At 43.6% G+C, this 13,628-nt stretch overlaps 1 protein-coding gene across 1 annotated transcript in view; it reads left to right on the top strand.

The window, feature by feature from the left end:
* Positions 1-859: 859 nt before the first annotated feature.
* The window catches only part of LOC124551446 (spermatogenesis-associated protein 5-like protein 1), a 76,063-nt gene continuing 63,294 nt past the window's right edge, over positions 860-13,628 (top strand). Inside the window, exons 1-2 of the mRNA XM_047126441.1 lie at positions 860-1,761; positions 2,667-2,844. Of these exons, the coding sequence (XP_046982397.1) occupies positions 1,033-1,761; positions 2,667-2,844 (907 nt within the window). The 5' untranslated portion in view covers positions 860-1,032. The remainder of the gene's footprint in view (positions 1,762-2,666; positions 2,845-13,628) is intronic.

A 13,628-nucleotide genomic window follows, 5' to 3' on the forward strand; every position in this document is an offset into this window, starting at 1 on the left:
CAATATTATAAAGTTTGGTTACTAAATTAATTAACATGCCGGTACAAGAAGCGTTAATGTTTGCAACACCTGTGTCCTGTCAGAACTTAGACTAACTCTAAAGATGAAAACCAAGCAAAATTGTTGATGGAAAACACTTACTTTCCGATGTATTTTTGTAAAAGAAATTTGCGTCATTTTCCAGTCAGTTACATAGAATGGACAATTTTAAGATTTATTGTTGCACTCGAGAATGACCATAAAGACGACACCATGATAATGTAGAATAAATGATGAGTGTGGTCCTCCACGAAAGAAAATCATCCGGTCTACCTTCTGTGTATTGTAGATATCAACCAGTACACATATAAAAATTTAGAAATAGAGCTCGTCATAACACGATACGCGTTTTACATTGACGATAATGCGTCTAAAGTTATCAGATAGCGCTATGTTACTTGTAATTTAATGCGAGCTGCCTCTGAATCTCGCATCTGTGTATTAGACTTTTTTATAGAGTCATAAAGGTAGCTCAAAAGGAATTCAAATTTGTGTTTACTTCGAAGGAGACTTGGCCTTGACAAGTGACTCATTTATTAGTGTACTGGTTGGCCCTAAACGATTCCTACGAGCTACCCATTTCTGTACCCAACATTTGTGGATCCGTATTCTCTTTATCAACGTGACTACAAGGTTTTTGGATAAAAGCTGTGCAGCTCCGATCGAATAACTTCACTTGTCGCCCTCTTCTAAGTTGCGAAGAAGCATTTACATCTTCCGCTTGTGGAGCCACTAACTTGCGTGTAAGGATACTGGTACTAATTCAATCCTGTGGAAACCCGACTTTTTAGCAGCTGTGTTTTAACTGGCGTTGTGAAAGTAGGGTGTTTCCATAAGTTGACTTGCGCGAGTGGCGGTGGCGTTATGCACGTGGAAGCCCGGCTTTTAGCCACGCAAGTGATACGTGCGCAGTGCACTTCAATATAAACAAATAGTATAGCACGTGCGTCGTGTGCGATTTGCCCGCTACTGTGATTTCAAATGCTATAGAGAATGATGAACTTACTGACAGTGGAGAAGAGTGTGTTTAACATTCAGAAAGCGTATGTCCCTGCAGAATTATTACAAGGGAAGTGGCAAGTTGGACAACACGCCTTTATTAAAGTGTCGAATAATTGGAAAACCGTTTGTAAAATATATCCTAGGCATAATCTCCATCGCTCTTTCGCCCAAGTGGATACCAGCGTCGTAAAATGTGGAGATTTTCAAGAATCACCTGACTGCGTGATTCCGCCTATTGCTTCCGTAGTGGAGAACAGTGTGATAGAGATGGAGCAATTGGAGTTTGTGGACAGCCCAGTTGCTTTCAAATCACTGAACGTTACTGTCATTTTTGACAGTGTTACGCAGCTGAAGCTATGGAAGAAAAACAGAAATGTGTTAATTTCTCAGCTCAGAGCCATGCTACGCTTGTATGTGTTTACAGATTGTTGCTTAATATCTTTTCGCAACTTAAAACAAATCCAGAAAAGTGGAATACATTGCGTGTTTGTAAGGGATATTTATCCATCCAATAAAAACTCATGCGGGAGAATCAATTCGGCAACGAAGATTTCTATTAGTAGTTTTCTTAGTAAGGTCAGATTTGAACAGTTACAGGATAAACATACAGCTCCAGCAATCGGTGGGTTAGATGAAGCTTGCGCAAAACTGATAGATATCATAGAGCAGAGTAAACAAGCTAGAGAAAAACCACGACTCACGCTAAGGCACCATGAGCAAGTAAGTATAAAAGACAAGTTCGTTTATTCGTTTGAACTTTATCCTCACGGGACATTAAGTTTTGCGTTTGGACTGTATGCATTTGACAGCGGCCCAGTTTGGTAATGTTTTCTTGCCAACACCGGAGAACAAACCAACTAATACCCTCCATGATAAATCCAGGTAGACAACGAAAAAAAGTCGTTGAAAGAGTTCGGCTTTCAAGGAAAATTATTAAAAACTGAATTTCTGTATTTTATTGTAGGGGATCATGTAATGTTTGCACAATCACTGGAACATACCTATAGTGAATAGGCCTATGCATTGAATGAATAGTGTCTAATTTTGCTGTCTGTAAGTTGTTGATTGTAAACAACTATTAGAGAATAGTAATTAGGAGAGTCTATTTTACTTGGAGTGATTCAGGAAAATCAAATTCTCCTTGTATAAATGTTAATATGCCCCTTGAGTTTTCATTGCAGAAACAGTACTAGTTAAATATTGTTCATGATGAGGAAAAGTCCAGTTAAACAGGTCTTAGGTATATCTACAAAGAAACATCTTAACATGAGCCTGAAAATGTATGTTTCATCACTAGGATGTTCTAAATCAGGTAACATGTTGAAAATGTAAGCTGAAGTTAATTACTGCAGCTGTTCCTGTTAATTGTGTGCATGTTGAAATAAAGCCTGTAGGAGAGCAGACTCAATATGGGATCCTATTTTATTATAAGTAATTTGTGGTAAATACCAAACCTGTGAGCATTTTACATTCTGTCTGCTGTATTTGTTTTTTGTGTATGATACAGTAAACACCCAGAAAGCTATAATATGATGTGGATTACTGATTTAACTTATTTATTATAACAGTAGTGCAATGTTTGAATAGATGTTTCTGAAATTGTTTCATAGAAAATTTTGTTGTAGGTGCTTTTGGCTGGCCCTCCAGGTTGTGGTAAAACCAGTCTGGTCAGGCATGTGTGTGCACGTACTAGTGCTGTAATGATCAGTATCAATGTGCTGGACATTTGTCACTCTGCTTCAAATACTCCATCTTCAGTATTGAATCATGCATTTAAAGAATCATCTGACCTGACGTACGAAGGTGCGTGTGTGTGTTTTTCGTCCTCTCTACCATTGGTTATTGAATGCAAGTTAAGTGAATGGAAGCTAGGTTTTCAAAACTTTTCAGATTGAAGAAAATGCAACTTTTTGTCTTTGCTTACCTAAAATTAAAACAAATGCTAATAAAATGCCAGTAACTAAAAAATAAGAATGTGATCATGTAAAATATAACTTCATTTTATTCTCATATTCGTTTCAGGAAACTAATTTTAAATTTCGATTTGAAAATCAGGGAGAAGCCTTGCAAGAAGGCTGGTAGATAAAATGAATGTTAAAAAAAAACCTTGTTTTTGACAGGTTTGGCACAAAATTACTCAGCTGTCATGCCCTGAGATGGATATTGTACCCAATGTCAGACATCATCCAAAATAGTGATCCACTGCCTGCCCAACATACGGAACGTTCTTGTCCATCCCTTTTGCAAACCTGCTTCCATTCCTGCATCTTATGGGTAATTCCCTTCTGATACTCAGGTGCAAGGCCTGTCCCATACACCCCCCCTCCACCACCTCCTACCACAGTCCACTCACTTGCATTTCCTACACTATAAAGGGCTAGGACACGTGTGAAAGCAGACAGGTTATATATCAGCTATACAGCAATTACTGCAGCTTTGTGTGAGCATGACAAGTAGCCAACTGTCTATTCACATGAATGGCCACTGCCAATCACAAACTTGACCATCCAGTTGCTCAACATGCTGTGCACGACAACACAAAATGATTTCAACAACTGTTTCTCTACATAGGCTGTTTGGATACACCTTTCCAATACTAGTTTCTCTGAATTATTCAGTTGGAAATTCTGGGTCCAGCGTATCCTGCACTGCCGCATTCCTCATGGCCTAAACATCTTCTAACCTGCTTTATAATACCTCACTTGGCCTTTCCCCGTCTCTCTTCTGTGTGGACCACTCTTTTCTCAACCATATCATGTGCTGCCTTCCCTACCACTTTTCTTCCCCTCCCCTCCCTCCCCCTCCCCCCTCCCTCCATCTTCCCCCTCCCCCCTCCCTCCATCTCTCCCCCCTCCTTCCCCCCATCTCTCCCCCCCTCCTTCCCCCCGTCTCTCCCCCCTCCTTCCCCCCATCTCTCCCCCCTCCTTCCCCCCATCTCTCCCCCCTCCTTCCCCCCATCTCTCCCCCCTCCTTCCCCCCATCTCTCCCCCCTCCTTCCCCCCATCTCTCCCCCCTCCTTCCCCCCATCTCTCCCCCCTCCTTCCCTCCATCTCTCCCCCCTCCTTCCCTCCATCTCTCCCCCCTCCTTCCCTCCATCTCTCCCCCTCTCCTTCCCTCCATCTGTCCCCCCTCCTTCCCTCCATCTCTCCCCCCCTCCTTCGATCCGAGTGAGGTGGCGCAGTGGTTAGCACACTGGACTCGCATTCGGGAGGACGATGGTTCAATCCCGTCTCCAGGCATCCTGATTTAGGTTTTCCATGATTTCCGTAAATCGTTTCAGGCAAATGCCGGGATGGTTCCTTTGAAAGGGCACGGCCGATTTCCTTCCCAATCCTTCCCTAACCCGAGCTTGCGCTCCGTCTCTAATGACCTAGTTGTCGACGGGACGTTAAACACTAACCACCACCACCACCCCCCCTCCTTCCCTCCATCTCTCCCCCCTTCCATCTCTCCCCCCCTTCCATCTCTCCCCCCCTTCCATCTCTCCCCCCCTTCCATCTCTCCCCCCCTTCCATCTCTCCCCCCCTTCCATCTCTCCCCCCCTTCCATCTCTCCCCCCCTTCCATCTCTCCCCCCCTTCCATCTCTCCCCCCCTTCCATCTCTCCCCCCCTTCCATCTCTCCCCCCCTTCCATCTCTCCCCCCCCTTCCATCTCTCCCCCCTTCCATCTCTCCCCCCTTCCATCTCTCCCCCCTTTCCATCTCTCTCCCCCCCTCCATCTCTCTCCCCCCCTCCATCTCTCTCCCCCCCTCCATCTCTCTCCCCCCCTCCATCTCTCTCCCCCCCTCCATCTCTCTCCCCCCCTCCATCTCTCTCTCCCCCCTCCATCTCTCTCCCCCCCTCCATCTCTCCCCCCCTTCCATCTCTCCCCCCTTCCATCTCTCCCCCCTTCCATCTCTCCCCCCTTCCATCTCTCCCCCCCTTCCATCTCTCCCCCCTTTCCATCTCTCTCCCCCCCTCCATCTCTCTCCCCCCCTCCATCTCTCTCTCCCCCCTCCATCTCTCTCTCCCCCCTCCATCTCTCTCCCCCCCTCCATCTCTCTCCCCCCCTCCATCTCTCTCCCCCCTCCATCTCTCTCCCCCCTCCATCTCTCTCCCCCCTCCATCTCTCTCCCCCCTCCATCTCTCTCCCCCCTCCATCTCTCTCCCCCCTCCATCTCTCCATCTCCCCCCTCCATCTCCCCCCTCCATCTCCCCCCCCTCCATCTCTCCTTCCCTCCATCTCACCTTCCCTCCATCTCTCCTTCCCTCCATCTCACCTTCCCTCCATCTCTCCTTCCCTCCATCTCTCCCCTTTCCTCTTCTCCTCCTCCCCATTTTATCTCATATATGCTCTACCCTCTGAACTCCTTTCCTGTTGTTGTGTAGCTGCTGAGTTACCTGTTGAAAAATTTACCTCAAACTATTTTTCTACCCCTTTCTCAACTTGTGGAGCCTTTCCTACCCCTCCCCGTCTACATCTGCCCAGGTGACAACTCTCAGTAATTGAAAAACAAGTGTGGAATGTGTGCTAATTTGAAGCTTCTTGGCAGATTAAAACTGTGCCAAGCAGGGGTTCATACTTGGGGCCTATGAAGGAGGGTCATGAGTTGTGCTTGGATAGTGCATTTGCTAGAGCACTTGCCCATGAAAAGCAAAGGTCCAAGTTTCAAATGCCAGTTTGGTGCACAGTTTTAATCTGCCAGGAAGTTTGTAATGACTGATGATACTTTGCAGTGTACGATGTACTAAGATCACTTCCTGTTATTTCAGTTGCATATGAAATGTAAGAAGAATGACTGCTTAATTACCTCTGTGTGTACTGTAGTTAGTCTGCTCTTATCTTCGCAATATCTATGGAGCTGAATTACATGAGGATGTAATGCATGTCATCACTAAACACTGTTTTCTGAAAGCTTATAAATAGCTTTCTTCAGATAGTTTTTGTCTATCTACAGGCATCTGCCAATTCAGGTTTTTTAGAATTTCCATGACGTTCTTCCATGAGCAACTAACCAATGACCACTCATGGTGCTCTTCTTTTTATATTTTCAATGTCTCTCTTTTGTCCCGGTTGGTATGGGTCCCACACTCTTGAGCAATATTCTAGGATGTCATTGATCATGTGAAACCCAACACACAGTTTTCTCAGTGGCATAATGGAGGCTTTCGATCAAGGCAGTCAGATTGATACCAAATTTCTTGATTTCTGGAAAACGTTTGACTCTGTACCATCTCTCTGCTTCTTGTCAAAAGTACAATTGTATGGCGTGTCAAGTGAAATTTGTGACTGTATTATGGAATTTTTGGTAGGGAGATTACAGCAGGTTGTCTTGGATGGAGAGTCATCGTCAGCTGTAGAAGTAACTTCGGGTGTGTTGGAACTCTTGCTGTTCATTTTGTATATCAATGACCTTGAGGACAGTGTTAATAGGAACCTCAGCCTTTTTGCAGGTGATGCAGTTATCTGTAATGAAGTACTGTCGGAGAAAAGCTGCAGAAATATTCAGTCAAATCGTGATAAGGTACCAAAGTGGTAGAAAGATGGCAACTTGCTTTAACTATTCAGAAATGTAAAATTTTCACAGAACAAAAAATCTTAGTGTCTTATAATATCGAGTCACTGTTGGAATCGGCTAACTCATACAAATACCCGGTTGTAACACTTGTACGGGTATGAAATGGAATGATCACTTAGGCTGTCAGTCTTTGTCAAGCAGGCAGTAGACTTAGCTTCATTGATAGAATACTGGGGAAATTCAATCAGTTTACAAAGGAGATTGCTTAAAAATCATTCGTATGCCCTCTCTAGACTACTGCTAGTGTGTGATGTGGGAGCCATACCAAATAGGACTAACGGGGATATCAATCACATACAGAGAGTGACAGCACAAATGGTCACAAGTTCGTTTGATCTAATAGAAGAGTGTCACAGACATACTGGAGGAACTGAACTAGAAGACTCTTGAACGTATACACAGACATAAACTATCCCTACTTATAAAGTTTCGAGAATCAGCTTCAAATGATGACTCTAGGTATATACTACAACTTGCTATGTATCACTCGCATAGGGATCATGAGGACAAGATCAGATTAATTATAGCGTTCACAGAGGCATTTAAACAATCATTCTTCCTGCACTCATACGTAAATGGAGAGGGAAGAAACCCTACGAACTGCTGCAATGTGACATACTCTCTGCCCTGCACTTAATAGTGGCTTCGAGTATAGGTATAGATGTAGGTGTAGATATGTAAATGTGCATTGCGAGTGATTTGTAAGCAATCTTCTTTGTAGATTGACTGCATTTCCCCAGTATTCTACCAATAAATCAGTCTTATGGCTGAGCCTATGTGATCATTCCACTCATGCCCTTCAAAGTGTTACACCTAGGCATTTGTATTAGTTGACTGACTGACTTTGTCTCACTGATATTGTATCACTTTCTGAAGTGTACAATTTTACATTTCTGAACATTTAAAGTAAGTTTCCAATCTTTCTGCCACTTTGAAATTCTTATCTACATAAGTTACTCTGCAGTTCACACTTAAATTCCTGGCAGAGTGTTCACTTAACCATATTCAGGCTATTTCCCTACCTTTCCACTCTCTCATAGCGGGTGGGAAAAAAGAACACTTAAATCTTTGCACACTAGTGCTGACTTCTCTTATTTTATTATGATCATCATGCCTTCCTGTTTAGGTTGGCATCATTAAGTATTGTCACTTTCACAGGAGAAAGTTGGTGATTGAAATTTTGCGAAAAGATCTTGCCACAATGAAAAACCCCATGTCTTAAGGATTACCACCACAGCTTGCTTATCATATTTGTGATGCTCTCTCCTCTATTTTGTGGTAATACAAAATGAGCTGACCTCCTTTGTACTTTCCAGTGTCGTCTGTCAGTCCCATCTGGTAAGGATCCCACACAGCATAGCAATAATCCAGGAGGAAGAGGACAAGTGTGTAGGCAGTTTCTTTAGAAGGACCTGTTGTATCTCCTAAGTGTTCTGCCAATAAATCAATCTTTGGTTAGCTTGCCATCCCCCACCCCACCCCGACAATATCCATGTGATCATTCCAGTTTTAGCTGCTCATAACTGTAATTCCTAGCCATTAGCTTTGTTGGTTTATTGTGTCACGAGATTAAACATATTCCATGTAATATTTTGTGGATGACCTCTCACTTTTCATTGTTTGGAGTCAGTTGCCACTTTTTGCACCATAGAGACATTGTGTCTGTCATTTTGCTGTTGGTTTTGAACTTCTAATGACTTGACTATATGGTGAATGGCAGAATCATCTGCAATCATTGTAAGACGGTTTGCTCAGACTGTCACCTAAATTGTTTACATAGATAGAAACAGCAGAGGGCCTATAACACTTCCTTTGGGAATGCCACACACTAATTCAGTTTTACTAGGTAACTTTGTATCAGTTGCTATGAACAGAGATGTTTCCAACAGGAACTCACAGATACAGTCGTACTACTCAGATGATACTCTGCAGGCATGTAATTTGGTCAGAGGTCTCTCCTGAGGAATGATATCAAAAGCTTTCTGGAAATCTAGAAATATGGAATCCATTTGAGACCCCTGTTGACAGCCCACTTTACTTTGTGTGAATGTAGAGCTAGGCTGTGTTTCACAAGAATGATGTTTTCTGAATTTGTGCTGATAGTGTCAATAGACCATTTTCTTTGAGGTAATTCATAATGGTCGAATGCAGTATGTGTTCCAGAATTCTGCTGCAAATTGACATCAGTGATTTGGATCTGTAACTTGTGGGGTTACTCCTACTTCCTTTTTGAGTATTGGTGTGACCTTTGCAATTGTCCAGTTTTCAGGCACGTTCTTTCATCAAGGGAGTAAATATATGTGATTACTAAGTATGAAGCTATTGTCTCAGCATTTTCTGAAAGCAGGCTAATTGGTATGCAGTCTGGACCAGAAGACTTGCTTTATTAAGTGATTTAAGTTGCTTCGCTACACTGAGGATGTCATTTTGGCAGCTGTTGTTGATTAGAATTCTGGCATATTTACTTCTTCTTTAGTGAAGGAATTTTGGAAAATTGTGTTCAGTAATTCTGTTTTAGAGACAGTGTGAAAGTATTGATTGTGTCTTGCTGCTGCTGTACTTTGCATATGACCAGAATCTCTCTGGATTTCTGCCCAGTTTGGAGACAGAGTTTCATTGTAAAAGTTGTTAAAAGCATTTGCATTGAAGTCTGTGCTAAGTTTCGAGGTTCATTAAAACGCTGCCAACTTCGAAGATTTTGTGTTCTTTTCAATTTGGCATGCTTTTTTTTCATTGCTCCCGCAACGATGTTCTGACCTGTTTTGTGTACCATGGAGGAACAGTACCAGACTTTATTAATTTATGTGGAATAAATCTCTCAATTGCTGCTGATAGTATTTCTTCGAATTTAAGCCATATCTGCTCTAAATTTATATCCTTAGATTGGAAGGAGTGGAGAGTGAGTTTCAGGAGGACGTCAAGCAGAATTTTTATCTGCTTCCTTAAATAGATATATTCTGTTTATGTAGTTCTGACAATTTGTAGGAGAAAGACCAACAATTTACATTTGATAACTGTTCATTTAAATCTCTTACAGTTGCATTTAGTTTATAGTGGTGACTAGTTACAAACCAAAGTTGGACTGAAATTGTTATCAAAGCAAAATCCCAGTGATATACTTGGGTAACATCCAAACAACACATAGTCCTTAAATAAACATGGAGTGATCTTATTACAGGCATAATACATTAAACAGAGTGGAAATGAGTGTTCAGTCTGTTGACTGTGTCACACAGGTAATAAGAGACTCCATATCTGTTTGTAGGACTATGTGTTGTGTGACATTACCAAAGTCTGTCAGTGGGATTTTGCTGTGACAAGCAGTTTTAGTGTGGGTCTGGTTTGAAAATGAATGGCTATGTTCGAAACTTGTCACCAGTATAAATTGCATGCAACTACGTCAACCCCTCCCCCCCCCCTCCCCCTCCCAGGGGACTCTCAACTCTTTTGTAAGTACTTGCCTGACCACCATTGGCCCTCAGCCCTTGCAGTGCTATTTCCCTTTCTGTGCTGCAAGTCTGGCTTTCTATTATCCTGTTTTGCTTACTTTTCCATTGGATGGTCTTCTTGGCGTCATTTGTGCTTGGATCTGGTTTGTGTTTTGGACATAAGTTTTCTTACCTTCCAGCTTTCTACACCTTTTCATTATTAATTATATGGTCCCGCTATCAAGTCTGACTTGGTACTTCTTTCCTAAATTTTATGTAAGTGCTGTTCTCTCTTTGCATCCTTGTTTCTTGAAAAAGTACTACATCGAAAACCCAGCAAAGTAGCCATTCCATTGTGGGATGATGGTATTGGAGTGTCAAGTACCTGTGCAATGGTACCACCTTCTCCCCCCCCCCCTGCCTCCCCCCTCCCACCCCACCAAGCCATGCAGGGATCACATAGTTGTTGCCTGAGCTGGAAACTCCCTCACACAAGCCTTTGTGCCTGTCATGGCTGTGGCACAGGGACTCTGGGCAGTGGCTTACTGGCCTGGTAATTGTTGCTGTGGTTGGGTGGTGCTCATTAGGAGAGCCCCTGGTTGGAATCAGTGGTACCATGGCAGAAGATTTGCACATGAAATGAATTATACTTTCCACTGGTGGACACATGGCCCCATCAGTCTCTTCTGAAGCTAAGACATATTACAGTGTGGAGAAGAATGACCCCAAAATATTTCCTTCCTTGGCTGCACGTGGGAGGAACATAGGGGTTAGACACAAGGCAATAAATATTCCCTCCAATACTTGGTTTGTTCTGGGATGGACAGGAATTCCTTTTTTACTGCAAAACCTTTGTTCAACATTGAAAATTTCATGGACAGGTTTTGGGAAGTGACAGCGAAGAGAAAAAAAAAATGCAAAATGGCTCCATTCTGCTTAAAATGATGCTTCCCCCACTGTCACAGGCACTGTTTGACTGTGGCAAGCTGGGTATTGTTCCTCATACTTTAACCCCTCATAAAAGTCTGAATATGGTGTGGGGTGTCATTTTCCACCAAGATATCCTTTTACAGACAAATGATGAGTTGTGTGCTAACTTAGAGTGATGGGGTGTCAATTTTGCCTGTTGTGTGCAGTGGGGACCAAAAGACAACAGAGTGGGTACTGGAGCCTTCATCATGGCCTTTGAAGGTAACTTGTTGCCTGAGAACGTAAAGGTGATGATGTATTGCCGTGATGTCAAGCCTTATATTCACCCTACCAAGCAATTTGGACACCCGACTTCACATTGCAATGCCAGCCCTGTCTGTAAGAGTTGTGGCCATCAGATGCACACAAATGCTCCTTGAGCCCCTCTCACCGTCTGTGTTAACTGTGGAGAGCACCATTCCCCTGTTCACCAGATTGCATTGTTTTCAAACATGAAAAGTTAGGAATACAAGACTCTTGACCACCTCACATATCAAGAGACCAAGAAGAAATAAGATTGCCTACATCCTACATATATGATGACAACATATACTACTGCTATGACAATGTCGCCCACTTTAGTCATTGTGCCATTGCCCTCCATATCTTCTACGTCTGGCCCTTGGGGTCATCTGACTACACCTGCTCCCTTGTTGGTTGGTGGTCCTCCTCCTACTGCTTCCCCCTACACCTCCTTTGGGACCATAGACTGTGTATCTAATCAGGACATAAGTGTCCAATCCTCAGCCGGAGGAGCAGTGACCAACCCCATAGTTGGAGGAGCAGTTACCAGGAAGGTGTCCCACAGGATGGTCCTGTCCCAGTATCTGCTGACATGCAACAAGATGCCAGCTGATGGCTGAAGGAGCCACAGGTTGCAGGTCATATGACTTCATGTTCCTCCTCTGTCCCAGTATCTGGGGGCGGACAAGCCCTTTCAGAAGTCTAAATCATCCAAGGACGAGAAGTAGTCCACCAAAAAGAGGGAGATTGTGATGGCCCCATGCTGCCAGAACCCGCATTTTCCACCTCCGTATCAGAGGCAGCATTCCTGGTGGCCCCTATGGCCCTGCCCCCCACCCCGTTTACACACACACAGACACACACACACACACACACACACACACACACACACACACACACACACACACACAGACAGATTTGGAACAAGTGTTTATTGATGGTGTATCTTCATATTCAGTGTCAGTAGGAGGCACTGAGGCGTGACCTGCCTCCTTGGTCTCTTCAGTCCCCCAAAGGATTCTGATAATGTGATCCTCCAGTTGAACTGTAGCATATTTTTCTGCCACTCGGCAGATGTACGATTCCTTTTGTGTGTTTGTGCTTCCCCTGTTTTTTTGCATTGCTCTCCGGGGAACTTCTTTCACAACAATGCAGGCACCTGCTATCTGCAGCTACCTGGGCTACTTTGAGAACCACATGACTATGAAAGAGCATAGGATGGTGTTTACACATATGTTCTGGATTCTACTGCAGAAACATGTTACTCAAAACGGCTTTGGAGGCTGTGGCTGTTCATGGGAAGGCATTTCTGGAATTTACCCTCTGGAATTTGTATCTTCCTCCCAACAATGAAGTGTCCCAAAATGTGTTGTGTACACCGTTTTCTCACCTCTCACCATCTTTCTTAATATTAGGTGACTTTGATACCGCAACGCTTTGTGGAGTGGAACTACAACCACTGACAACAGTAAGCTGCCAAAAACTTGCTACGGAGCTTGATCCGTGTCTCTTGAATACTAGTGTTCCCACACACTTGTGGCATATGGGTCTTATTCGGCCATTGACCTTTCCATTTGCAGTCAAGGCCTCCTCCTGTCCATCCTTTGGAGATATCAACTGCGTGACAGTGATCATTTTCTATTCATTTTGACCCTCCTTTGGCATTACTTGCCTGAGTGTCCACTCAGGTGGGCTCTCTCCAAAGCTGATTGGGATGCTTTCACCATGCTATTGCCCTTCACACCATGCCACATGGAGGTATTGATGCAGTTGACCAGAGCAAAACTGCAGCCACTCTCTCGGCAGCTGTCTCGGTGATCCCTTCTTCCTTGGTCCCATGAGATTAGCATGCTGACTTTTTGTCAGGGCGCTAATGACCATGATGTCAAACACTCCTCACCTCAAACCATCATGTACCACTCAGGTACCTCTTGGGGAGCTGACCGGACTGTCCTCCTCCACCTCTATCGATCTCTTGTGTGCTTCAAGTTGGATTATGGATGCATTGTCTATTCCTCTGCACGGCCATCTATCTTACGCCGCCTAAATACAGGGTTATTACAAATGATTGAAGCGATTTCACAGCTCTACAATAACTTCATTATTTGAGATATTTTCACAATGCTTTGCACACACATACAAAAACTGAAAAAGTTTTTTTAGGCATTCACAAATGTTTGATATGTGCCCCTTTAGTGATTCGGCAAACATCAAGCCGATAATCAAGTTCCTCCCACACTCGGCGCAGCATGTCCCCATCAATGAGTCTAAAGCATCGTTGATGCGAGCTCGCAGTTCTGCAAGTTTCTTGGTAGAGGAGGTTTAAACACTGAATCTTTCACATAACCCCACAGAAAGAAATCGCATGGGGTTAAGTCGGGAGAGCGTG

This window comes from Schistocerca americana, chromosome 1 (assembly GCF_021461395.2).
Source record: "Schistocerca americana isolate TAMUIC-IGC-003095 chromosome 1, iqSchAmer2.1, whole genome shotgun sequence".
Taxonomy (NCBI): domain Eukaryota; kingdom Metazoa; phylum Arthropoda; class Insecta; order Orthoptera; family Acrididae; genus Schistocerca; species Schistocerca americana.